The sequence below is a fragment of the Neolamprologus brichardi genome, chromosome 9 (genome assembly GCF_056152115.1).
Source record: "Neolamprologus brichardi isolate AB-2024 chromosome 9, ASM5615211v1, whole genome shotgun sequence".
In the NCBI taxonomy this organism is placed as follows: domain Eukaryota; kingdom Metazoa; phylum Chordata; class Actinopteri; order Cichliformes; family Cichlidae; genus Neolamprologus; species Neolamprologus brichardi.
In genome coordinates this window covers 26847420-26873538 of record NC_142112.1, presented here as the reverse complement: position 1 = coordinate 26873538, position 26119 = coordinate 26847420, and the positions used below count along the sequence as shown (strand labels likewise).

Genomic DNA, 26119 nt, shown 5'->3' with positions numbered 1-26119 from the left:
AAAAAAAAATCCATGAATTCACATGGTAGGATTTGTAAAGAATTTATTCGTAAATCAGGGTGGAAAATAAGTATTTGGTCACCTCAAACAAGGAAAATCCCTGGCTCTCACAGACCTGTAACGTCTTCTGTAAGAAGCTTTTCTGTCCCCCACTCGTTACCTGTATGAATGGCACCTGTTTGACCTCATCATCTGTATAAAAGACACCTGTCCACAGCCTCAACCAGTCAGACTCCAAACTCCGCCATGGCCAAGACCAAAGAGCTTTCGAAGGACACCAGGAAAAGAATTGTAGACCTGCACCAGACTGGGAAGAGTGAATCTACAATAGGCAAGCAGCTTGGTGTGAAAAAATCAACTGTGGGAGCAATCATCAGAAAATGGAAGACATACAAGACCACTGATAATCTCCCTCGATCTGGGGCTCCACGCAAGATCTCATCCCGTGGGGTCAAAATGATCATGAGAACGGTGAGCAAAGATCCCAGAACCACACGGGGGGACCTGGTGAATGACCTGCAGAGAGCTGGGACCAAAGTAACAAAGGTCACCATCAGTAACACACTACAACGGCAGGGAATCAAATCCCGCAGTGCCAGACGTGTTCCGCTGCTGAAGCCAGTGCATGTCCAGGCCCGTCTGAAGTTTGCCAGAGAGCACATGGATGATACAGGAGAGGATTGGGAGAATGTCATGTGGTCAGATGAAACCAAAGTAGAACTTTTTGGTATAAACTCAACTCGTCGTGTTTGGAGGAAGAAGAATACTGAGTTGCATCCCAAGAACACCATACCTACTGTGAAGCATGGGGGTGGAAACATCATGCTATGGGGCTGTTTTTCTGCCAAGGGGACAGGACGACTGATCCGTGTTAAGGACAGAATGAATGGGGCCAAGTATCGTGAGATTTTGAGCCAAAACCTCCTTCCATCAGTGAGAACTTTGAAGATGAAACGAGGCTGGGTCTTCCAACATGACAATGATCCAAAACACACCGCCCGGGCAACAAAGGAGTGGCTCCGTAAGAAGCATTTGAAAGTCCTGGAGTGGCCTAGCCAGTCTCCAGACCTCAACCCCATAGAAAATCTGTGGCGGGAGTTGAAAGTCCGTGTTGCTCGGCGACAGCCCCAAAACATCACTGCTCTTGAGAAGATCTGCATGGAGGAATGGGCCAAAATACCAGCTACTGTGTGTGCAAACCTGGTAAAGACCTATAGTAAACGTTTGACCTCTGTTATTGCCAACAAAGGTTATGTTACAAAGTATTGAGTTGTATTTTTGTTATTGACCAAATACTTATTTTCCACCCTGATTTACAAATAAATTCTTTACAAATCCTACCATGTGAATTCATGGATTTTTTTTTCACATTCTGTCTCTCACAGTTGAAGTGTACCTCTGGTGCAAATTACTGACCTCTGTCATCATTTTAAGTGGGGGAACTTGCACAATCGGTGGCTGACTAAATACTTTTTTGCCCCACTGTACATGGCATTCTGATGACATTATCTGATGTGTTTTTAAGTTGGAAGGAACAGTAGATGCACATCTGAGGTGTTACACCTTAACAGAAATATAAAAATCAGCCCAGACACAAATAAACACACGTGCTTCTGGTCAGTTTGAGGATTGTGCTAATCATCCTCTGAGTGTTGTTGACAGACATTAGTTTCTTTGCTAAGTGTATTGTATCTGCACAGCAGGTTACAGTGCCACACCCAGCAGCTCCCTTCTCAGTCTGCTTGAGCCTTTCCAGTCAGCTGTCTGAATCTTGGTTGGAATCAGGGCAGAGGTCATCATAACCAAATATGGGCCCGTTTTCCACAGAAAGGTATCTTCGGACTTACTTCTTGCATCAGCCCCTTCATTAGGCACACCTGTTCAACCGCTTGTTAATGCAAATATCGGATCAGTCAAGGAATTTAAAGGCAAATAAGGGAGAAGTTCTGTAAATTCAGTCATATAGACACGGTCAAGGTGACCTGCTGAAGGTGAAACAGGCCATAAGAATGGGGGGAAAAAATGTTTGAAGACACTTTGAATGTGGCATGTTGGTATTGCAGAAACTGCTGATCTACTGGGTTTTTTGAGACACAACCATTTCGAAGGTTTAAAGAGAAAGATCCAAAAAAGAGAAAATATCCAGTGAGCAGAAGTTCTGTGGGTGAAAATGCCTTTTTGATGCCAGATATCAGAAGAAAGTGGCCAGACTACTTTGAATTGATATGAGGTCATATCAAGGTAATAGTAACTCAAATATTTACTTGTTAAAATTAAGGTATGGGTTTATAACACATTTCAACTTGCTGCAGAAGACGACACTGAGTGCCACTCCTGTCAGCCCAAGAACAGGAAACTCATGGGCTCTCCAAAACTGGACAGCAGTGAACTGGACAAATGTGTACCCATCTTCTGATGGCTGCCTCCTGCAGGATAAAACACCAGGTCACAAAGCTTAAATGATCTCATTCTTGAACATGAAAATGAGTTCAGCGTACTCAAATAGCCTCCAAATTCACCAGATCTCAATGCATAATGCGGTAGAACAGCAGATTATTGTCATGACTGTGGAGTGGACAAATCTGTAGCATCTGTGCAACGCTATCATCATCATTAACAGTGTTTCCAGCACCTTGCTGAATCTGTGCCATTAGTTCTGTAGGAAAAAGGACTTCCAAACAAGCCGGGAGGTGAGTATATATCCTCTCATGAGGATCGTTTTGGTTTTATGTAAACAGATTTTAAACATGTTCTCTCTGTTGTTTGCCGTTTGTCAGTATAATACAATAGGGGCATAGTTAGAGGTGTAGCATTATTGTTTTATTCTTGCATTCAGCTTCCGGCCTGCAGTAAATCCTGCTCGTGTGCTGGTCTACTTGAAGGTGACCAGGGTCTTGATCCTGCCTGTGAGCACAACTACTGAGGATGCAAACCTATTGTAATCTGATGGGCCCAGTTAGGCTTCATTAGACTGGATCATAATGAGGTGAACAGACAAACACATTAAATTCAGCTGGAAACTCTTCTGTACTGCCTGAAATGTCGTGTTATTGGACTACATGTTGTTGCAGTTGCAGAGGGGGGAAATGATGAAGCCTTTATTATTTCTTTAGGATTTAAAAAAAACCTGTTGAGTGTCTCACTTCACGGCTCTTCCTGTTTGAGTTTCCTCACTCTGCTCCGCACAGAGCAGACGTCCCTGCAGGATAATACTCGGATGAGCATTATCTGCAGAAAGCAGCCTCAACTTAATCCAAACTGCACCGAGGGCAGGAAACTATTGACGACCCCCGTGTAGAAGGTGAGACGAGAAAAAAAGCTAATTATAGCTCACAAAATCTCAAGAATTCCACGCGTCCGTGAACACAGATCTCTTTTTAGGTTTAATATAAACCCCAGCTATTTCTGTGTCAATATTGAACATGCAGAGATTACATATTTAATCTCTGACGCGGATACTATTTTATGGTCGAGGAATGCTTTTGCTGAATTACAGCATGTTTGACATATCGAGATTCCTCACATTCTTCACCGGTGATAAACTCCCAGTACGCTTCTGTAAGCCTACCGGCGCAATCCAGATGAAAAAATAACCGGGGAAGAAGATGACATAAATTTTTTTGCAGATGGTCCAGAAATTCAGACCTGAGACCCTTGTAGTCTGTGAACACTTCACATATTTGTTGCGGTCATTGTCACATGTGAGAATTGAAGCTCGATGTAGGTGATGATCTCACTTTAATTCAGGTTTAAAGATGATTTAAAAAAAAAAAAAACTTTCACTCTAATAAATCAGAAACCTGATAAAACAGAGGCCTGTAAATATTTAAGTTTCATAAAACTAACAAAGATATCTGAATTGCCCATCTGACATTTCCACCGCTGTTTATTGTTGATGATATTTTCACCTGAAACACTGATATCATCCAGTTGTTTTTCCTTCAGGAAGTTCCTGCAACTGCTCATTAATTGTTGCTGAGGGGCCAAAGTTTGAGAAAAACAAGCTGCACCACCAGCTCCAAGTTCAAGTTAACTTAAGAGGGAAAATAGGGGCTGAGGGTAGATTTTATTGTTGCATTAATGGACCGTTCTTGCACCGAATGTTTGTGCGCTACCGTGTTTTTCTGCATTTCGCCTTGCCGTGTTGTTTTGCAATATTGTCATGGGAGTTGAACTGACGTCAGATTTCTTCCTCTCATTCAGGTGGCGGGTGGACTCTAGCACTAGATCTTCATTTTCCTAATCAGTTCTTCTGCTCTCTCCTCCAGAACGGGTCGTCCTTCCCTCGACCTTTGTGCTCGTCCATTTCCTTCCAACTCTTTTAAGATTTCATGTCCTTTTCACTGACTCATGATGTTTTCTTATGCAGATCCCTTTTAGCCAGGCACAGTTAAGTAAGGAAGTATTGGTTGTACTTAGCCTGTTAGGGCCACCTTTAGTACTATGTTGAAGCTTTTTGCTGCAAAAACATCCTCGAATACACTATAGCGTTCAGAGCCAGGACATTTTGCTCCATTTTCAAGGAGCAGGTAAGAATATATTTGCTTTGGAGTTTAGTTTCAGTGGAGTCGAGGAGCATTTTATAAATAAACTGGGAGTCCATCCAACGTATTTCACGTGTCTCACTCCTGTCACAGCTGGAAGAGGCTCCAATCCGTTCTGCAACAATGACCTTTACAGGCAGCAGAAAATAAATAGATGCCTTTATATTATTTTGCAACAATATTTTGCAAAAGTTGATTTTCACGTGTAAATAAATGTTTTCAATGTCTTCAAAGTGAGTAGTTACCTGTCAAATCAAGATGATTAACACTTGAGAATCTGTCAAAGTCTTATAATAAGTTTTGACAGTGATCCAATAGTCTAACAACTACAGTGACCAGGTAGCAAGCTTAATGAGGAACCACGGCTGCAACCACACAACATTTTCATCCCTCTTCCCTCCAAACCAGGCTCACGTGACGCCTCGTGACCTATTACATGTTTATTATGTGAAAGCGGTGCAGCACAAGAGTTTAAACATAATTTTTGGTTGGATAATTGTTTTGAAACACTGAAAAGAAGTACTAAGTAGTAACATGTGTACAGATGAAGCTTATGCATAAGTCTAATCTAACTTTACATCACTTCCACTTTCTCATGCTGTCAAGCTGATTGTGACATCACCGGTATGGTCCAATCATCTTTCTTCTTCAAAGCAATCAGCCTTCACTTCCCGTACATTAAATCTCACTGCACATCTGTCATTCTCTCTTGCAGACGCCTTCATGCAACCCACCTCCTCCCCATCTCTGCCTCTCCCTCATCAGTCAGTCTCCATTTAAGCCTCCATCTTCATCTCCACCACCATTGTCTAGACTCTGGGGGGTCCTGCCCTGATCCCTGTCACCGCTGGGATCACGTTCTGCTGTGATGGGCCATCAGCCCATTCCTTTTAAAGATCTCTCCTTATTGAAGTACTTTTAGTTTCTGGAGATTTCAGGTTTCAATCTTGTGGTCTCGGACATGTTTTTGTTTGTTTGTTGGAGACTTCAGGCCTCTGTCCCCTCACATTCATCCAGCACAGAGTTCAACCTCGAGGCTCTGACACACAAAATATGGGACGGGAAGTAAACATTTTCCTAAATGGGTAAACATTTGGCAGCCAAAGTCATATGAGTTTGGAGATATGTCGATTTTTGGGGCATATTTTTAGAGCCTTTGTGAAATGTTTTAAAATGAAACAGGAAGTTGGGAAGTTTATGGCCTCGCCGCCCACCCTACTTCCTTCGCTCAGCCATGAAAGACATGTGGAGAGAGATAAAACAGTGTGTCAACAGACTGCCAGAGGCTGGCCAGTATAGCTCTGACACAGTTTAATGTTACAGATATTTAAAATAGTTTGTTATCTGCTTGTACACCAGTTTCTGTTGTGACTAAGGCTTACATGTGCTTTACAAACCATTATTAATCATTTAATTAACCTTTAAATGCTGATTAAGAATTATAAAGAGGAAAACGCACAGTAAAAAGTTGCAAGGTTGCAAAACAACACCGTGGCCACTTTAAAACCTCGGCCAAATAATACTATCATTGAACCGTTTCCTCATCTGGCTCATGTGTGCCCAGCCCAATTTTACTCTTTAAGTGTGTGTGTGCTTGTGTGTGTGTGTGTGTGTGTGTGTGTGTGGGGGGGGGGGGGGGGGGTATGTATCCATGATTGTTTATGTTAATGAGAGTGTGGGGAGTGAGTTGGAGGGCGGGGTGGGGTGTTCTGCTTTTAACCATGTAAAGCACTTTGTGCTACATTTTTGTATGAAAAGTGCTTTATAGATAAAGATTAATTGATTGATTGATTGAATCAACACTCTTTAAGTGTGCGTGTGTGTGTGTGTGTGGGGGGGATATGTGTGTATTCACATCGTTTATGTTAATGAGAGTGTGGGGAGTGAGTTGGAGGGCGGGGTGGGGTGGGCTGCTTTTAACCATGTAAAGCACTTTGTGCTACATTTTTTGTATGAAAAGTGCTTTATAAATAAAGATTGATTGGTTGATTGATTGAACCATTTGATCTTCATTATAAAAGGCTCAGTGGAGAATATGTACAAGCCAAAAATGTTTGTGTTTATTTAATAAAATAAAGACATTAAAAAAATGCCCAAAAGCACAAAGTTTATTTACCAGCATGGATTTTAACAAAATCTGCAGGATTCATTCCTCAAGTTACTGACATTGATTATTTTAAAGTTTAAATTAATGTAAAAATAATCATAGTTTTCTATCACCGTTTTCATTTTAAGATCTCAACAACAACATGATCATTAAAATGAATTTGTTAATTATTATTTCCATTATATTGTAAATGACATGGCATGGAAGGACAACACACTCAAGATCTACGAACAGAACTTGACAAAAAAACATTTGTAACATATATTATGACACCAGATGCTATCTGGCATTATAATTGGAATATAATTTAAATAAATATGCCATTCTGAACTGTTTCATGAGAGCAAGCGTCTGGGTATGTGGCTGCTTTGCTCTTAGTAACTGCTGGGATCCACTGACTCGGGCCTCTGGAGGCTTGGACCCAGGTACTGTTCAAACTCGCTGCGATCCAGATCATACAGCATGTCAGCCTTAACCCGTTCTAAGTAGAACTCCAGGGATGGCCCAGGAAGGCACTGGGGGCTTCCATAGACCCTGAATTCCCTCTGATTTCCAATGGGAGGTGCAGGACTGGAGAAACCTTCCTGCATGTGGCACTGCTGAGTGTCAAAATACCCTTGAGCCTGTGCAGCGTACGCAGGAGGGTTTGAGTACATGATAGGATTATTTCGGGCTGTGGCTTCTTTTGCTTGGTCTGGGAAGTCAGGGGTGTTTGCATAGCTGCTGTGACAAGGGGTGTAGTTAGCTGAGGAGTTTGGGAAGGTGTGTGCATTTTGGAAAGGCTGCTGGTGATTCTGGAGCAGGTAGGTGAGGTTGTAGGGGGGTCTGAAGCCTGAGCTGCATAATGAAGGTGTTGATGCTTCTGGAGTCTTGGGGCTTTTCTTATGCTGCTTCCTCCTGCGGGGTCTGTACTTGTAGTTAGGATAGTCAATGGTGTGCTGCACTCTTAGACGCTCAGCCTCCTTCATGTAGGGACGTTTTTCAGCCAAGGACATGGCTTTCCAGGTTTTCCCTGCAGAATAACACAGCAGTAAGAGCTCTATACATTGACTAGCTTGATAAAACTGACCTTTGACTAATAAAATAAAATCCCGGTTTGATGCCATATCTGAAACATGTTGTGTTATTTAAGAAACAAAAGACACAGATTATTATTTTACCTAGTATTTTGCTCAGGTCGGTATTTTCCAGGTCTGGGTTGAGCTGTGCCAGCCGCCGGCGCTCATCTTTGGTCCAGATAATGAAGGCGTTCAGGGGCCTCCTGACCCTCTGCTGTGCCGCAGCAGATTTGGGTTCGGGGCTGGTGCAGCTGGAGTCCGAGTTCACCGACAGCGGGCTGGAAGGCCCTGAACCCGGGGAACACACCTGGGCCATCTGGTCTCCGTCTGCGATTGGCAACTCTTCGCTTTTGAAAGCGGAGCTGTTCGTGCAGAACTGGAAATCTGCGGGGTCCTGACCGAAGTACATGTTTGCAGATGGCTCTGTTGCTGGCTGTCATCCTCCTGATGATGAAGAGTGATATATGTGGGCGCTCCTCCAATGGGAGGCCAGGAGGAGTGGATTTAAGGTGTGAATTCCAGGTGTGTTCTCAGGTCTGTGACCCGGCGACCCAATCAACGATTTTACGATTTTACTTCAGATTGGGGTCCGTGTAGAGTCTGTCTAAACCTCACAGTTTTTTTGAAATCTAATTGGAAAAATAAAGTTTCACCCGTTTTATTGCCAAACGGAATAAACTCAAAGTCAACGTAATTTGTGTCTTTATCCACGTGTAGATGACACAATGGAGGTTCTGCACTGGGACAGGATTTATGTTTGTGAGGTGAAAACGTGACACTTTTATATCTTCTACATAATCAAAAAAGGTTTTAGACTTGTTAACATACTCAGATACAAACACGCTCTTTAATTGGACAAAATACACACAGACAAACTTCATTTTTTCCTCTGACCCACCTACTAAACCCGCGTTAGTAAAACCAAATCACGCCTTTTGATCAATAGTGCCTGAGGGCCAGGGAAGGAATTGATGAGCCCACATCAAAAGTTTTCATGAGGCAAGGCTGGTTACTAATTACACTGTGTCTTTCAGCTCTTATCGGCCATCCACTGTCTTTATCAAAGTTCATTTTACACGACTGAAACAAACGTGATCAAGGCGCGTTTATAACGCGATTACAGCTCGCAAATGTTTGCGAACACGCACGCAGAGAAAAGCGTTGATAGGCCCACACAAAGACCCATGATGAGCCATTATGCGGGACATCAAGAAGGAGAAATAGCCTGACCTTATCGGTCTCAGCGAAAAGATGAAATAAACAGTGGAACAGGCTGACTGGCTCCCTGAAAAAAAGTGGATTGAAATCCTCAGACATTCAGACGCACAGAAACTGCAGTTGGCGCATCGCTCTCCAATTCCAGCTCAAACTGTCTGTGCCACCTTCTTCACAAAGTTTTATCCTAATTTAATTCCAACACACACACACAAACAGATTTTATTTAATTTGCTGCGAATATTAAGGCTTTCCTTCACACTTTATACAGTTTGTAAACGAAGAAAACTGTCAGGACCGCAGTTTCTTTACAATAACACACAAAAAAGGAAATAGCCACCAATTAAGTCCACGCAATGACATTATAGTGATAGCAGCAGTCATTTACAAGCACATTGGGATAAAAGTGACTTTAAATGAATAGAAATGACCAGCCCAGAAACCCGGGAAGGCTCGCGCTCCCTCTGTAATGCAATTGGATGCCATTACAGGTGCTAGATTCCCCTTTGCGGTTTCCACAAATGTCTGTCTTTGCAACTGACGGCATACATTAGACAGACAATAGGTGCATTATGCAGACAGTTGCAACTTTGAGTCTGCAATATACTGTGCATCCGTGAGACCTGCACCTGCTCTGCATTATCTCTTCAGCAGAGTCACTTACGCGCAACTTTAAAGTGTAAATGTTCTACGGTGCTGTTTAAAGTACAGAGGGTTAATACACAAGGGTTTGCACTGATCTTAAGGCGAGTTCTGCTAGAATACACATATTGGAGAAAACACAAGTCCCCACTTTAAAGGGCTTTCCAGTGAGCCTCGGAATGAGCCCGTAATAGGAGGTTTTTATTTGCTTTTGTTTTGGACTTTGTTTTAGCGTCGCAGTCAATCAGGTGAAATGGAGATCTTTAAGAAAATCAATAATGTGTCATGCAGGCAAACTCAATAATAGACGTGATTAAGGTGAGTTGTTTCAACCGTGTTCCCACTATTGGCGACCAAATATAAAACTAAGAGTCAAAACTGATAAGCTGGTATCTAGCTTTGGTAAAGAAACCAATAAAAAAAACTTTTTAAAAAAACCCATGACAAATGTGGAGGTTATATGTCAGATTTAAAGTCGAATTACTCGTCAGAATAACTGGTGATTTGGTGGTGGGGGAGGTGGGGGTGTCCTTGTTTCACAGCTTGTCAGAATTATAGGTTGAATCCACATCCGCGGGGTAGAGCGGGACGCATGCTCCAACGCGCTGTGAAATGCGCTAATGGATTTAATCAATTACCTTGAATGGCGCAGCGTGAATACAATAATGTTAGTTTCGGCTGACTATCAGCGCGAACTGAGAGGGCTAAATATTAGCCTCCTGAGACCCAGTAATTCATTTTTGTGCACTGTAGTACACATTTAGTTTTTGCTTGTACCTCTCATACTCTGCTTGCCACTCTTCTAAGTCCTGTTGTTTCTCAGAGAGGACAACAGTACCTTTAAAATGATATCACATGTGTGGGGGTGTGGCCTTGCCAATAGTCTTTTTCCCACCTTTTCAAAATGACTGGCATGCCCACAAGCACATTTTATGGAAGAAAGAAAGGTAAGCATGATATTTACATTTAAAATGTTTTTTAAAATCAGATTTTGATTAATTTTCAAAAATAAACATGTAGTAAATAATTTGAGGGGTTTTTAAGAATTAAGCTTATTTAGTTTCACAGAGGAAATGACTAATTTATTAATGTGTACTCTAGTGCACGTCGGGACTGAATACTTATATTTATTTCACTTTTTCCTAGTAGACAACTCTTTGACAAAGGCAGAGAGAATTCTTAACAGAATAATTGAGGAAGATTCAAACATAGATTTTTCAGAAGATGAGAGTCATGTGAGCCAGATAGGAGAGGGTGAGAACCCAGGAGGAGCCAAACGAAGATTATCAAGATGCAGTGGCAGATGTAATAGAGAAAGACACAGGGCCACCTGAAATCTGTCGTCCTATCTGGTCCAAAACCAACATGTAGAAGAATCTGGAATTTTTGATTTTGAGTTAAAAATAAAATATGGGTAAAATGCAGAAATGTTTTCCAGTAAAGTAAAAAAAAAAAACAAGAGTCGCAATTATAGCTGAATCCATGACACCTGATTGTTTCAAGATCACGTCTTTGCTGAAAGTTGTCAATGATCTCAATGCGCGAAAAGAACTCGCAGTATCTGGAGTTCAAGCTCCTCTTGGCTGAGAAACCAGGGACAAACATGTGAACAAGACCTGAATAATACCAGTAATGAAGAGTTCTCTCCAAAAATCAAGAAAAGGAAGCCCCAACCAGATGAGAGTGTAACAAAATATGGTTCACTCCACTTGCCTGGAATGGTTAACAGTCCAAGGCATTTCAGTTGTAGAATGGTTGGGTGCAACAGTAAAACATATGTGAGATGTGGGAAGTGCCAAATGTTCCTTTGTGTCTCCAAATAAAAAAATCACAGTACTTCCTCAGATATCATAAATGAATAGACTTTTGTGAAATAGAAAGCCCAGTGCAATCACTTGTTCCTGAACCAATGGCTTACAGCTAGTGAAGTGTCAGTGACTTCTAAGTTGACCCATGATCTACATTTTTATGATATTGTTATATAAATAAGTTTTAATATCCTATCCAGTGGAGCATTTAATTTTCTTAAATAGCTCTTGAATTTTGTTAGTTTCACATTCGTGATCAATGAACTCCCCTTGTGCACTGAAGTGCACATGTTGTAAAATTTTAATAAAATTAGTTAAAAACAATTTTGTTTTTGTAATGTTTTTTTTTTTTTACCATCCCAACACTTGATTTATCTGAAAAAAATCAAAATCAAAATACTTTTTTTTCCCTGGGTCTCAGATATACAACCTCTGTGTGTGTGTGTGGATGATAAGACGGACTACTATACTTGTGGGGTCCAACAGTTACTTATGGGGACAAAGTGCCCATCCTCACGAGTTTGAAGGCATTTTTTGAGGCTCAAAATGAGGTTTTAGTGTCAGGGTTACAGTTAGGTGATGGTTAGGTTTAGGCTGAGGGTTAGGATTATGCATTCATTTTTCATGTTTAGGGTTAGGGTAAGCGGCTAGGGAAAGCATTATGTCAATGAGATGACCTCACTAAGATGTGAAAACGAGTGTATGTGTGTGAGTTTAAAGTGATTCTATATTCCTTTTATTGTATAACCCCACCACCAGCAGGGCTTTCCTTTGCTGAAAAATGTTTGAAAACGTGTTAAAAGTCCTTTATGTTTGGCCTTATTAATGAATCCTAATCTATGAGGTGACAGTAGGGTATCAGTGCATTGTTTCATAGCCAAACAAGCAGCGAGCTGCCACTGAATGGGCACTATGCTTTCTGAATAGGGATTGTTCTCTGTGGCTTTCTGATCACAATGTGCCATTGTATTGGACAGAACTCATATATGGGACACTCCTCTCCTTCTCCACTTGGGATCAGTGATGATCAGGCTGGCACAGGTAGAGCTGTGCAGTCAGGACCTGTAGGAATACCAGAGGGCTACCTTATGAAGGGACAGGTCAGCAGGCTCTTGGAAACGCTGGATGATGCCTTGGTTGGATATTTACTATATGTGGAGCATGCACTCATTTGGTTCTGGTTTTGTGATTTTCCGCTTGTGGGCTCTAGTTTTCCGTCCCTGAAGGTGCTCCAACACCCATGCTCTTCTTCTACTATGGATATCAAGTCATTTAAGTTTGCTGACATGGAGACGCTTTCTTCAGGCTTCTGTCCAAAGGACAAATCTGATCAAAGCCACAGAGGTGCAATACAGGAGGCCCGTGTCTTGACCTCTGACACTGCAGCACTGTATTCTGCCTCGGCTTCACTGTCATCCCATTGACTTTCCTTACAGTGCCTCATTCATAAAGAGCTGCATTGTTTTATAGCTGGAAGGTGTGAAGAGGATATGATAGTGTTGTCTCAGGTGACCGTGATCTTCGCGGCGAGAAGCTATATTGCATTGTTGAAGTATTGTATGGGCACAGCAGGCCAGCTTGAGATATACTCTGTCAAGTCTCAGACACCATTCTATGCAGTGGTCTGGTTCCCCCGCCTCCAGCTTCACTTCTCAATCGTTTGAGCAAATTCAACAGCAGATGAGGCCTGCAGGATCCCGAGCGTCAGCTTCCACACTCCCCGTGTAAACAGCGCCCTGCCCGGCCGGCCCAACATCAAGCCAGCTGAGAGGATTACATGCCCCCTGGTGTAGACAGGCTTAATGTGGCCTCATTAACAGAGCACAATGATGCCCCCACCTCTGAGCAGAGATAACAAGCAGAGCTCATCCAGACTTCAAACACAGCTCAGACAAACCCGGGAGCCCAGGCGAGGCCACGGAAGTCGAAGAACTTCTGCACTTCTGCACTACTTTAAGTAGCAACTGCAGACTTTATCGCCCAAGTGTGCTAAAAAAGGAGAAAAAGTGCCATTTCAGCATCTAGAAATGTGAAGATTTTAATGAAAGAGGACATGCACATCACCGTGTAACTGAGAGTACGGCAAAAGCACAAATAGCATGAATAAAAATCCAGTAATATAATTTTTTATGGGACAAACTGTCTTGTAAAAAGTGCAAAGGAGGAAATTATTTAATGTTTTAGAGGAAGCCTTTTTAAAGGCCTTCTGCTTGTCAGTTGACTTGTGTGTATGTGTGTGTGTGTGTGTGTGTGGCATTTTTTGAATCTTATTTTATTTTCTGCACTAAATGACTAATTAATGTAAGAAAAAATCACTAATGAGTAAATTAAACAGTGCTTTTGTGTTCACAGTATTAAATCACAGCCTCCAATTCCTCTGTCTATCTCCTTCCTCCTTAAACTACTTTCTAACTTCATTTCATTTGTCTGTCATTCAGAGCTGCTCAGACTGAGACTGGCTAATGAGGCAAAGCTATGATCTCGCCGCAGAAGCAGCTCCATTCTTTGTAAATTAGGAATTGTATCCTACACTGATAAGAGCCTTATTTGCACAACTGAGTTGACATCTTTTACTTTCCAGAGAGCTGAGCTTTGGACATTGGATGTCCTCTGTCCCACGGTTTGAAACCAAACTTGATCCCAGACCTCCGCCTCACACCTGTGCCTGGCACACAGCAAAGAAGGAGTCGTGCATTTAACTGTAATTAGCCCTGATTATTATCTGAAACTGGCCTGAGACTTGCGAGACACAGCCATGCACAGCGTCTGTCTTAAACGGCTCATTCAAGGCAGCAGATAATCAAATCGATCTGCCGTGCTCAGCACCGACAACAATGTCTGAATGTTTAATTAAACAGTGTGAACTGGTTAGACTCAGACATTAGATTATTTGCAGCAGAAACCAGACACAAAACGCCCGTCTGAAACAAATCTTTTTAGCCAGCTGATTGAGGAAAATACTTGATTCCACTTTGTCATTCTTCTGTGCAAACCTTCAGGCAGCCACACGCTCACAGGGCTGATGTTTGTGCCTCTTTGCACATAACAAAAAAAAAAAAATTGTTTAGCTCGCTCCTTTTCTCTCTGTTGCTCGTCTGAGACCTGATACAAATTCAAAAGGATCTGCTGCTTTGAAGATAAGAGCTGTAGTTCTGCCATAAACAATGATTGTGCTGTTTCTTTCCTGTGGCGTGATTTATTTAAAGTATTATGCTTTAAGGATTTGGGCAGGTTTTCCTGGCAGGGCCGGCTGTGTATGTATCCACCGGCCGTATTGGATACTTGAGGATTCAGGAAAACACTCAGGGAACCACAAGGAAAGTCATCAAAGTGAAACCTTTGGCTCGCGGGGTGAAAATTTACTATTTAACTGAAGCTCACCTAAAAAATGATCTTTTTTTAAACGCTTAACGAAAACTTTGCATCACTCCTTTTTCTATTCTTGCATAATTAAGATCTGCCTGCATTTACTAAGGTGGCAATGGGGGTGGGTTTAAGACAAACACAAAGCTCGTGGTGGTGCACACACGCACAGGCATATGCTTCCTTTGATAAAGTGTTTTTATAACAGCACAAATTCTATGGCAGCCTCCCTCAAGACAATATCTGTGCAAAATACCAAGTTATTTATAGGGAGTGTGCCATTTCAACTCCAAAAAAATAAACACGAGCGTAATAGCGAGCTCAGGAGAGATGCGATGAAGCCGCAACCAGTGAGGTTACACTCCGGCACAGGCTTAATTTATAGAGTGCGAACAGGGGGCAAAATAGAAATCTCATCAGGATGCATTGAGTTTTATTAGATATGAATGATGTCTTGATTCGGCTTTCATGTCTCCAAAGCATACAGAGGCAAGGTTGTATGTATGCTTTTTGCCTGTGATTGTGTTCCAAAACAGGGGGAGGGGGAGGGATCTTTTGAACGTCCACACCAGGATACAGCTGCCTGTGACTAATTTCAAACTCCCCTTCTAGGGCCTAGGCAACCCATTTCACAAGTAACACACATCACCAGGCATCTGTTTCCTGTTTTCATTCTTTGAGTTATCTTATTTTCCTTATTTCCCCCTCACCTGTTACAGTTCACGTTCCTTCCATCATGCAGCACGGGCCATGGTCGTGCTTGGACACGAGGCCGTCAGATGTTGGCCACCGAGTAGTACTCATCATACGGTTTGTGGCATAAAATCGACTAATTTAACTGTATTAATAAAAGACAATACAGTGAAAAATGTATTTTTCAACATAAAGTTTAATGGCAACACACAGACTACAGTTTTCCATACAAAATGAAAACGCTTTCAACACCCCCAGCTCCCTGTACATAAACAGCATTTTTCTCCTAACACTTACGAGCTGTAATATTTCCGCAGTTTTTCATCAGTTGGTTTCAGGATCTTCTTCTCAGGCATGTTAACAACCCAGCCTGGAGAAAGGCCAAAGAAGATCTGTCGTATATCCTTCCTCATGGCCAGCATGTGATACAGTTCATCCTTTGAAATATCTGGCAGAATGTAACCATACTTCTGTGCCAGGGCTAGCCGGGCCTGCTGGATTTTGTCCGGGTCTGCCAAATAACCCCGGTTGTCAGCACTTGTGTAATAAGAGAGCATATTCTCCCCGGGCAACATTCGCTTTGGAATCGGCTGCCCGCGGACAAAAAACGGGACGGGCTTGATGAGGATATCTGCAAAAAGTGAGAGCACATTTTCAGGCCTTTTATCTTAAAAAAATATTTAAAAATAAAATACATTGACTTGGATAAGTGGATAAGATCAGTCATTAATGAGTTACCGAGACTTATGGGATCGTAGAAACTGGTTGTGATGACCCCTCCGTTCCTTTCAATAGCAGCTATGGCTCCTTCAGTCGCTCTCTGAACCTCAATGTTGATTTTTGCAGCAAAAATCTCAGCGCCCTGGAACAGGACAAACACATGAGCTTTAGTCAGAACTGGCTAAAAAAAATAAACTAAATAAAAATACTGAGGAGTCAAGACCAGCATCTTAATCTGTTACTGTCACAGTGACAACACTGTCATGTGGTGCCACCTACTGGTATGTCTACTGAAATTCTTCAGTTCTAACAAATTAGATAACCTCACAGTGATTTTAAAGCCATTCTTACAGAATAAAACCTTTGCTGGTCAAACTATAAGCTGTTTAAATTGTTTTCTTTGTCTTGCAGCGGCTATGCATAAAGTCTTCAGCTCACAGGCTCTACTGATGACAGAGAAAATACATTTTTGTGTTTTCCTCATCAATATTTAAGATGTTCTGCTCATAAAACAGATAAAGGAAATGAACAGGTTATCCATTAAGAAACCTTTTACTTTCAATTTCCATGGAAAGGAGATACTCTGGTGTTTGTAGCATAGCATTCATAATTTATTTGCCCTCAATAATCACGACTCTCAAGTCTTGTTGTTGTGTTGACACTAAATACGCCAGGAAGTAGCTGTTTGTCCTCAGATGATTGTTAAATGATTTTGAAATCAGCTGTGATGAAAAATCAAGCTTCCTAATTTGATCTCTATGAAACAGAGGAACAGATCAAAAACCTCGTCAACAAGCTGGACTCCATAGTCGCGCTTCAGGGGCTGGATTGTGACTCCTCTGGCATTGACGAGCTGAGTTAGGTCTATAGGCTGAGTCGGGTCGACTCGTCCCAGATCGATCAGGTACTGCAGCCGTTTTAGCGTCAGAGGGTGGTACTGCGGACGGCGACTGAGGAGGAAGAAGAAGTACAAATCGATATGCACTGCTCAGAAAAATGATAGGAACGCTCGATCAATCATAGCAGCGTAACACAAACTGAGTTAAACTTCAGGGATATCAATCTGTCCAGTTAGGAAGGGGAAACCGCTGTGAATTCATTCGAGGTGCACCTGCATCTTTGCTCTCTCCTTATCCCTCATGACTAACTTTTGTTTATTGCTACTGGCAGCATGAGATGGTAACTGCAGTCCATTCAGGCTGCACAGGTAGTCCAGCTCTTCCAAGATGACAGATATGCAAGTGACATCGCGAGAAGGTTTCCTCTGCCACCCGCCACAATCTCCTTATATCTCCTCCCTTCAAAACTGTGGAGGACATACAAGGGGATGGGACATTACATGGGGCAGTATTTGATCTTTTGAGCAAGAAGGAGAGGAGCAGCATTGCCCATGCTCTACAAAATGACCTCCTGCAGGGTGCTCAGGCACATTTCTGGCTGTCTGGCTGTCTTTCCACTCCATGAATGTGGCATGAGGGCCTGATGTTCTTCAGTGGAGTCTGTGCTCTCATCTATGAACAGAACAAGGTGCCAGTGGCAGACCTGTCACTCCAGGTGTGCACTCACAAATGGCAGTCCAGCTTCACAGCATGACTCTAATGCTGGTATTAAGAGATCAGTGTGGGTAGTGCTGTGTAGATAAGGTGTACTGACTGACTGACAGATAAAACAGGTTATAAAGCTTTGTGTTTTCTGATCCGAGCTTGATGGCAACCAAGTGCATCTGCCATTTATGCAAATTCGGCGTGCCTCTTACTCAAGCAAGCATTCATCGGTTAGCTTCACAGATAAAAGGCATTTGACGCTTTTACCTGTGCCCTTCATTGAATCCGTATTTTGGTATGGCCAGGTAAAAGGGAGTCTGCCCCCCCTCGAAGCCCAGCCGAGGTCGGTTCCCTCTCTGCCGCTCTCCTTTGTGTCCTCTGCCGCTCCTGTTGCCACCATACTGCCCTCTGCCCCGGCGTTTCTCCTGCGACACAGGACCATTTAGGACCATCTCCTCTTGCTTGCACATAGAACAACTATCTCCGCTGGATTACTTTAGCTGACATTAGCTGCGTTAGCCACAGATAGCTACAAAATTTACGAGAGATTAAAACTTACCGTTTGCCGGGCTCCTGGTTCAGGCCGTAGGTTCGCTAATGTTATCCGCGGGAGGTTCTGCAAAACATCCAGTGCTTTACCGCCTGGTTTCTTAGGGAAAGACATGTTTCGGTCGCTCACATGTCAAAGCTAGCAAACCAAGGGCATAGAGGTCACGTGACAAAGACGGCAGCGGAAGTATTTCTCGTTGACGCTGTTACGTTTCAAAATAAAAGAAAGGGGTTTGGCGCTCCTGTTTTCCAAAGTAATCCGTGTTAATATGCAATTTTTATTATTTAGAAAACAGCCAAAATGGTCTGGCTCACAACATTAATTAACATATTTTGAAAATGTCCCAAGCAAAAGCCAAACGTTGCTAGAATTCTTACTAATATTCAACATTCAACATTCACCATTATTATTATTTTTTTTACAACCTTTCCCGTAGTATTGTCTCTGCACACCACCACTGTGGATTTTAAATCAAACAATCAATATGTGCAACGACTAAAACGTGAAAAATGACTTGGGGAGGAGGAAAAAATTTCCTTGGGGTTGCATCAGGAATAGCATCCAGTGTGAAAAAAGTCTTCCAAGTCAAACATGTAGAGCCACTTTCAGTTGCTACTTGTTTGTGGATGTTTCTGCATCCAGTTTTTCCATTTCATAGCCAAAAAGCATGCTCTGTTGGGTTGAGATCAGTTGACTGACTTGACTATCAAAGAGTATTCTTTGCTTAAAACCCAAACCTAAACAAAAACTCTTGAGTTGCCTTTGTAGCTTGCTTTGGTTTATCAGTAATCACTTTTGCGGCATTTGGCTGAATCTGCGAAGAGAGTATTTGTACACTTCATAATTCATCCTGCTGCTTCTATCAGCAGTTACATCATCAATAAACACTAGTGATCCATTTCCACTGGCAGCCATATATATCCACACCATTACACTGCCCCCACCATTCTTGACAGATAATGTAGTACACTTTCGGTTGTGATCATCCTGGTACAAATTCACCTCGGTTTCATCGCTAAAAAACATTCTTTTTCCAGATCTGTATGGGCTCTTTTAGATGTTTTCTGGAACAATCCAATCTAGTTACCACAGCTCTGCAAATCATCATTGTTCTTGGAAGTAGCTTATGTTTAAATATGTAAAGGTTCTTCTTTTTTTTATTATTATTATTTATAAAATTTTGAATTGTATTTCTTCAGCTGTGCAGTCACATTGTCTGTAATTTTCAAATACAGAAGTGTGCTGTGGAGGATTTAACAGCCCTCAAAGAGGCGCTCATCGACATTTCGCTCACCCAATGGCTGATGTGCATTTGTAATCGGGCCGCTAACGACATCTAATCAAAACGCGGAGGGGGCGGGACTACGAAGCGTGCCTGTCTTTAGCGAGTAGAACCCTAACCGTCGGTGTGGTTGTTTTTAACATCACATTTCAACTTCCAAGAAGAAATTCACGACTGCCAGCAGGGGCAGGGGGCAGCGATACTTTGACCTCCATGGTCGGTCGGTATTTTGTCCTTCAGCTGTTTTATATTTGAACGGCAGAGTTGGACAAATCTCGACACGGATTGACAACAAAGGGGGGGCAGCGTTATTAGCTAAGAACAGCTAACTTCTCCCGACATAACAGCTGCCTCAGCGCTGCATGTGCGGCAATAACATGTCAGCGCCCTTACCTGCCATTGTGCCTGCTGCCCGTAAAGCCACTGCAGCGGTGAGTTAACAAGGCGACACAGGTCATTCACATGTTAGTGAAAAAAGCAGCTGTTATTAGACAATAAAGAGCCTAGTTTGTACCAGCATGTGCGAATAGGTGTTGTTTGTTTTGACAGGTTATATTTCTGCATGGCCTTGGCGACACTGGGTATGTAGAGAGATTTGTTTACTTCTTGTGTGAAATATTGGTGTTCATTAGGACCCAAGACACTTTTGCTTTCACCTTAACTATAACTGTGTCCAAAATAACAGACATGGCTGGGCAGAAGCTTTCGCAGGCATCAGGATACCACATGTGAAATACATCTGTCCACATGCGTAAGTATTTAGAGCAGTTATAACAGGAAAAGCAGGTTTTGGGAAAGTTTTAGAAAGTCCGTAAGCGCTTTATGTAGACTTGAATGCCGTATTAAAGGCTGTGAAAATTTATAAATCTGTTGACACATGTAGGGCAGTTAGGGCAAGTCATAATGTTACTCTTTTCCTTTGATTACAGTCCCATCATGCCTGTTACTTTGAACATGAGGATGAACATGCCTTCTTGGTAAGCCTCGCAGTTAAGGAACATTTTTCAATTGAGAGTGTGGCTGTCTCATGTCGGATGAGCCTCACATGTATCTGCTCCCTTTCTACAGGTTTGATATCTATGGGCTGAGCCCAAATGCAAATGAAGACGAGGCTGGAATTAAGAGAGCGTCAGAGAACAGTATGTTGAAAGAAGGATTTTGATCCTTTTCAGGCCTTTTCTTTAGTCACATTCAAACATAGGGGGTTTCCTTAATTTCATTTCAGTTAAAGCTTTGATAGACCAAGAAGTGAAGAATGGGATACCTTCACACAGGATTATCCTGGGTGGATTTTCACAGGTAAGTGTGGGATGTGCAGGAATGATATGTTATATAACCTTGTTTTGTGTGTGTGTGATTTAAAGGCAGTAATGCGCCATCATAACACTTTATGATGGCGCATTACTGCCACTGAAAGTAAAAAAAAAACAAAACAAAACACTGGGTGAGGGCTGGTAACAGCTTGCGGAAAATTATTTTTCTTTTAAGTTTACTTACATAAGAGAAAATTGAGAGAAAAACTGGTGATTTTATAGGAAGAAAACAGCAGATTTACCAGAGAAATGTGTCAAATTGATGAGAAAAAACGTGGAAAGGTTGTGCATTTCATTTTTTTTGTTTCAAGGACAAGATATTTACAGATTTTTAAAGTTAAGTTGGAAAGAAATTCACAGCCATGAGAAACACTAAAAGAATATGAACAGCACTTCCTTTTCAGTCATATTTATCCAGGCAGACAAAAAGCTACACTCAATTCTAATAAAATATGTACTCCTTCGACCTGGAGTAACAGCACCAGTCGCTGCGTACAACTTTAATCTCGAAAAAACGCTTGATGCTAGGTGATGTTTTCTTTCAACTGCAAATGTGCAGTGAGGAAGGTGAGTATAATCATACAAACCACGTCTTTTGGCCCTTTAATAGTAAGCACTTATCAAGGAAATATTAAAGCTACTTTTGGTTGCTCCCTCATGCACAAGGTCGCCATATTGGGTCACTCCTTATGTTTGATTTGGCTGATATTTTACACCGGATGCCCTTCCTGATGCAACCCCAAAGGGATTTGTGTCTCCTTTTAGTTGAATGTGTACATAACTAAGCCATGGAGCCATAGTAGAGGCAGTTATTATATAGTGTATTATTATGCTGTAAGCAGTTAATACAACAGCAGCCATCAAACATAGACTGAAAATAGGTTAAACAGATGTACCATATCTAAAGCTTAATAACTGTTTGTGTAATCTATACAAAAACAAACTAAAAATTGAACAATTTGTTCTTATGCTTATGCGCAGGACTTTTTTTTTGCTAATCTGTTTCTTTCAGTTGGTATCAAACAGCACGATAACTGAAAAGATTAACTTGATGTCAATTATGGATGTATTTTGTGTCCAGGCACATCTTAAATTTAGGCAAGAAAAGCACAAAAAACAACTAGGTGCTGTTTTCATGTACTTTAGGCACTTAAAATACAAATAATTTATTTCCAAGTAAATTATTTTAAAAGAACAAAAGAGGACTAGAGCCTTTAATCATGAAAACATACTCATGTTTTGACACTGCTAAATGAGCCTTGTATGTAAATATGAATTCCCTTTATTTGACTGACAAATGTGTATTAATGAAGAAGTGTATTTGTCATGTTTCCTCTACAACTGCATTCTTTGTATTTGTATCCTCTAACAGTAAGAGAGGCCTGTAGTGTCACAAACGTTCTGACTTAGACGAGCTACTTGTGTTTTCTTGGAGCTGTCATACTTGCACTGGGAGTTGTTTATTCTTTATTTAGTTGGGTATGTGGCCGTTAGCTCCCACCCGTGGATTATCCCATAGATTTAAAATTCTGTTCGGTCGTTTATCCAATGAAAACTGACACACACTTAGGTTTTGCTATGAAAACTGGACTGTTTAAATCAATCAAGTGTGGATTAATCAAGTGCTGTCTTCAAGCTGAGGTTGTGTTGATGTGTAGTTGTAATCTGTTGGTGTTAAGCTTAGTATCTTGGTGAGAACGATGTTTTTTTGTGTGTTTTTTTTTTTTTTTTTTTTTCCCCCCTAAGGGTGGAGCGTTGTCTCTCTACACGGCTCTGACGACTCAACAGAAACTTGCCGGTGTGGTCGCTCTCAGCTGCTGGCTTCCTCTCCACAAATCCTTCCCTCAGGTAGAAACATTTCTGAGGGTGCAATCTACACTTTTAGACAGATCCACCTGAAATTTGTAGTTCTTAAAATTTTTGATAATTGACACTTCATAAAGTTGTGAATGCAAGTATTTTCTTTTGGACCGGTTAATAATAAGCACATATATGAGTGGTTTGTTTGTTTTTTTTACTTTGGGTTGATGTCTAATACATTTAGTAAGCACTGTATGTATATGTCTGTGAAGGTTCTCAGTCATCCAGGTCATCGTAGTCAAAGGAGCTTGCAAAGAAAAGCGTCTGGACTTCTTTAAGTTGCTTGAAGACGTTTCACCTCTCATCCAAGAGGCTTCTTCAGTTCTAAGGTCAAATGGTGGAGAGTCCCAGATATAAACCTGGTGGGAGTGTCCCCCCACAGAGGGACAAAAGGACCCCCTGATGATCCTCTAATCGCCTGAGTCAAGGTGTGGAACTGGGTGTGGGTCCCAATCAGCCAGAGTATCGGGTGAGTTCATTGTGAAACCTGGCCCCACCTTATCATGCGAATTCCTGAGGTCAGATGGCCCAGGGTGTGAGTGGGCCTTAAGGCGTCTGGGAAGGGATCTCAAAACTGGATTATAGATGGCAGAGAGTTGGTGTCGTAAACCACCGCCTCTGTTCAAAGATGGTCGCTCACAGTGGACATAGATGGCTTCTTTCACTCCTCTTTCAAACCATCTGTCCTCTCTGTCCACAATGTGAACATTGGCATCCTCGAAAGAGTGTCCTTTATCCTTAAGATGCAGATGGACAGCTGAATCTTGTCCTGTGGAGGTGGCTCTTCTGTGTTGTGCCATGCGCTTGTAAAGTGGCTGTTTGGTCTCTCCAATGTAGAGGTCTGGGCATTCCTCGCTGCACTGTACAGCATACACCACATTGTTAAGTCTGTGTTTTGGCGTTTTGTCTTTCGGGTGAACCAGTTTTTGTGAGTGTGTTGCTGGGTCTGAAGTACACCGGGATGTCATGCTTGGAGAAAACCCTCCTGAGTTTCTCTGATACACCGGCTACATAGGGGATGACAATGTTGTTGCGTCTGTCCTTCTTATCCTCCCTCGCTGGTGTCTGATCTTCTTTTCTGTGCCTCTTCGCTGACTTTAAGAATGCCCATTTAGGATAGCCGCACGTTTTGAGTGCTTCCTTTACATGTGTGTGTTCCTTCTTTTTTCCTTCAGGCTTAGAGGGAACATGTTCTGCCCGGTGGTGTAGGGTCCTAATTACTCCAAGTTTGTGTTCCAGAGGGTGATGGGAGTCAAACAGGAGGTACTGGTCCGTGTGTGTGGGCTTCCGGTAAACTTCGATGTTGAGGTTGCCATTCTCTTCAATGTGCACAGCGCAGTCCAGGAAAGGCAAACAGTCATCCTTTGTGTCTTCCCTGGTGAACTTGATGTTTTTATCCACAGCGTTGATGTGCGCAGTGAAGGATTCCACTTCTTGTGTCTTGATTTTGACCCAGGTGTCGTCTACATATCTGTACCAGTGGCTGGGTACTCTTCCTTTGAAAGAGCCAAGAGCCTTCCTTTCCACTTCCTCCATGTAAAGGTTGGCTACGATAGGTGACACGGGGGAGCCCATGGCACAGCCATGTTTTTGTCTGTAATAGCCTTCATTGTATTTGAAATATGTAGTGGTGAGGCAGAGGTCTAACAGTGTGCAAATCTGATCGGGTGTGAAGTTGGTCCTGTCCTCCAAGGAGTTGTCTTCTTGTAGTCGTTTTCTGACAGTCTCCACTGCCTCCGTGGTGGGTATGCACGTGAAGAGAGAGACTACATCAAAGGACACCATGGTTTCATCTGGATCCAGGGTAAGTTTCTGGACCTTGTCAGTGAAGTCGGTGGAGTTCTTGATGTGGTGTGGGGTGTTCCCCACGAGAGGAGCAAGGATGGTAGCAAGGTGTTTTGCAATGTTGTAAGTGGCTGAGTTTATGCTACTGACTATGGGTCTGAGTGGGACAGCTTCCTTGTGGATTTTTGGAAGTCCGTAAATGCAGGGTATGGAATCCCCTGGGTAAAGGCGGTGATAAGTAAGGCGGTCAATGATTTTGAAGAAGCCTCTCGGATGAGAGGTGAAACGTCTTCAAGCAACTTAAAGAAGTCCAGACGCTTTTCTTTGCAAGCTCCTTTGACCACTGTATGTATACATGAATTGCTGCAAATTTTTTAATTTATTTATTTCTTTTTTTTTTTAGCAAACTACTCCTTCAATTGGATTACACTACCGGGATATCCCACAGCCAGCTCACATTCACTCATAATCAGATAATAAAAATAATCCTAATCTGTTCTATTCTCAGGCGGCTGCCAACAGTGCTAACAAGGACATGCATGTCCTGCAGTGCCACGGGGATGCCGATCCCCTGGTTCCCTACGCATTCGGCATCCAGACAGCAGAGAAGATGAAAGGTCTCATCAATCCTGCCAACATTACCTTCAAGTCATACCGGGGTCTACCTCACAGCGCATGTCCAGAGGTGAGGGTGGGAATAAGAAAAAAAAGGCACATTTGACCGTGGAGCTTTCGGTGTCGGCTCCGTCTGAAATGCTTTTTGCATCTTTTTGTGTATTTACAGGAAATGGTGGATGTCAAGCGATTCATAGAAAAGCAGCTTCCTCCTATCAGCGACGAATGAACACGAGTGTGTCCGCTCACCTGATCAACATCAACAGAGTCCTTTGAGCTTGACTCCAGTGAGACTACACGGACTCGAGGACCACTGACTTACTTAATTAAAAAATAAAAGAAAGGGAAAAAAAAAGAAACCTGCTGCTACTCATAGATAAGAACGGGGCCGTCAGCCTGCGAGAGGCATGACTGTACTGATGCTGCATACTGACCTGGAGGCACACACAACCCTCAGTGTTACAGTAGAGTAACTAACAGTAGTTGCTTGATTGTGAAGCTACTTTTCATTGAGACGAGCCATTTCTTGCAGGAATTGTATGTATTATAACAACTAGGGCTACATTTGATGGTTTAATACCTACTCTCTCACAATAAATGGCCTGTTGTTAAATGTTTTTCTTTTTCATTAATGTAGCTCCTGTCTGGTGATGAATTATTAATTAAGGCACATCGCCAAGCTAAAAGGTCAAATATTTATTGCTGCCAGCTTCTCAGATTTCTTCTTTTTTCCTCCCTTTTGTGTCACTACATTGAATCATCTGCCTGCATCTCCCCCTATCCCAGCGTCCTCTGTCACACCAACCCCCTGCATGTCCTCTTTCCCCTCATCCATGAATCTTCTCTGATGTCTTCCTCTTTTCCTCCTGTCTTGCATATTCAGCATTCTTGGTCAAGCATATCCACTATCCTTCCACTTCTCTCGTGCACTGTTCATTGCTTTGGATGGTTGATCCCAGGCATTTAAAATCACCCCCCTTCACTTTTCCACCTGCCCCCCTCTCATTTAAACACATGTAG

General features: G+C 42.3%; 3 protein-coding genes across 4 annotated transcripts; 1 reads left to right on the top strand and 2 right to left on the bottom strand.

The window, feature by feature from the left end:
- Nucleotides 1-7025: 7025 nt before the first annotated feature.
- On the bottom strand, nucleotides 7026-8118 carry sox32 (SRY-box transcription factor 32). Its single transcript, XM_006795009.3, has 2 exons — nucleotides 7812-8118; nucleotides 7026-7663 (listed from the first exon to the last, which is right to left on the bottom strand). The coding sequence occupies exons 1-2, from the start codon at nucleotides 8116-8118 to the stop codon at nucleotides 7026-7028; spliced, it is 945 nt and encodes a 314-aa protein (XP_006795072.3).
- Nucleotides 8119-15608: 7490 nt separating this feature from the next.
- On the bottom strand, nucleotides 15609-18414 carry mrpl15 (mitochondrial ribosomal protein L15). The gene is made up of 5 exons (XM_006795010.3): nucleotides 18254-18414; nucleotides 17962-18119; nucleotides 16935-17100; nucleotides 16169-16292; nucleotides 15609-16061 (listed from the first exon to the last, which is right to left on the bottom strand). The coding sequence occupies exons 1-5, from the start codon at nucleotides 18356-18358 to the stop codon at nucleotides 15724-15726; spliced, it is 891 nt and encodes a 296-aa protein (XP_006795073.2). The 5' UTR covers nucleotides 18359-18414; the 3' UTR covers nucleotides 15609-15723.
- Nucleotides 18415-19605: 1191 nt separating this feature from the next.
- On the top strand, nucleotides 19606-25458 carry lypla1 (lysophospholipase 1). 2 transcript variants are annotated; one of them, XM_006795011.3, is made up of 9 exons: nucleotides 19606-19957; nucleotides 20076-20107; nucleotides 20212-20277; nucleotides 20456-20503; nucleotides 20595-20665; nucleotides 20752-20825; nucleotides 22586-22687; nucleotides 24993-25169; nucleotides 25269-25458. In XM_006795011.3, the coding sequence occupies exons 1-9, from the start codon at nucleotides 19889-19891 to the stop codon at nucleotides 25326-25328; spliced, it is 699 nt and encodes a 232-aa protein (XP_006795074.1). In that variant the 5' UTR covers nucleotides 19606-19888; the 3' UTR covers nucleotides 25329-25458. The 2 variants fall into 2 exon arrangements, with proteins under 2 accessions (XP_006795074.1, XP_006795075.1); XM_006795012.3 differs by lacking the exon at nucleotides 22586-22687.
- The last annotated feature ends 661 nt before the right edge of the window (nucleotides 25459-26119 follow it).

Bases quoted from the DNA above. Each gene is read 5' to 3' on its own strand.
- sox32 (XM_006795009.3), bottom strand. From the start codon at position 8,118: ATGTACTTCGGTCAGGACCCCGCAGATTTCCAGTTCTGCACGAACAGC. The intron at 7,664-7,811 runs GTAAAATAATAA...GTTATTCTGCAG, and splicing joins CGACCTGAGCAAAATACTAG to GGAAAACCTGGAAAGCCATG.
- lypla1 (XM_006795011.3), top strand. From the start codon at position 19,889: ATGTGCGGCAATAACATGTCAGCGCCCTTACCTGCCATTGTGCCTGCT. The intron at 20,278-20,455 runs GTAAGTATTTAG...CTTTGATTACAG, and splicing joins AAATACATCTGTCCACATGC to TCCCATCATGCCTGTTACTT. The intron at 20,504-20,594 runs GTAAGCCTCGCA...CCCTTTCTACAG, and splicing joins AGGATGAACATGCCTTCTTG to GTTTGATATCTATGGGCTGA.
- mrpl15 (XM_006795010.3), bottom strand. From the start codon at position 18,358: ATGTCTTTCCCTAAGAAACCAGGCGGTAAAGCACTGGATGTTTTGCAG. The intron at 17,101-17,961 runs GTAAAAGCGTCA...CTTCCTCCTCAG, and splicing joins GGATTCAATGAAGGGCACAG to TCGCCGTCCGCAGTACCACC. The intron at 16,062-16,168 runs GTAACTCATTAA...CACTTTTTGCAG, and splicing joins CTACGATCCCATAAGTCTCG to ATATCCTCATCAAGCCCGTC.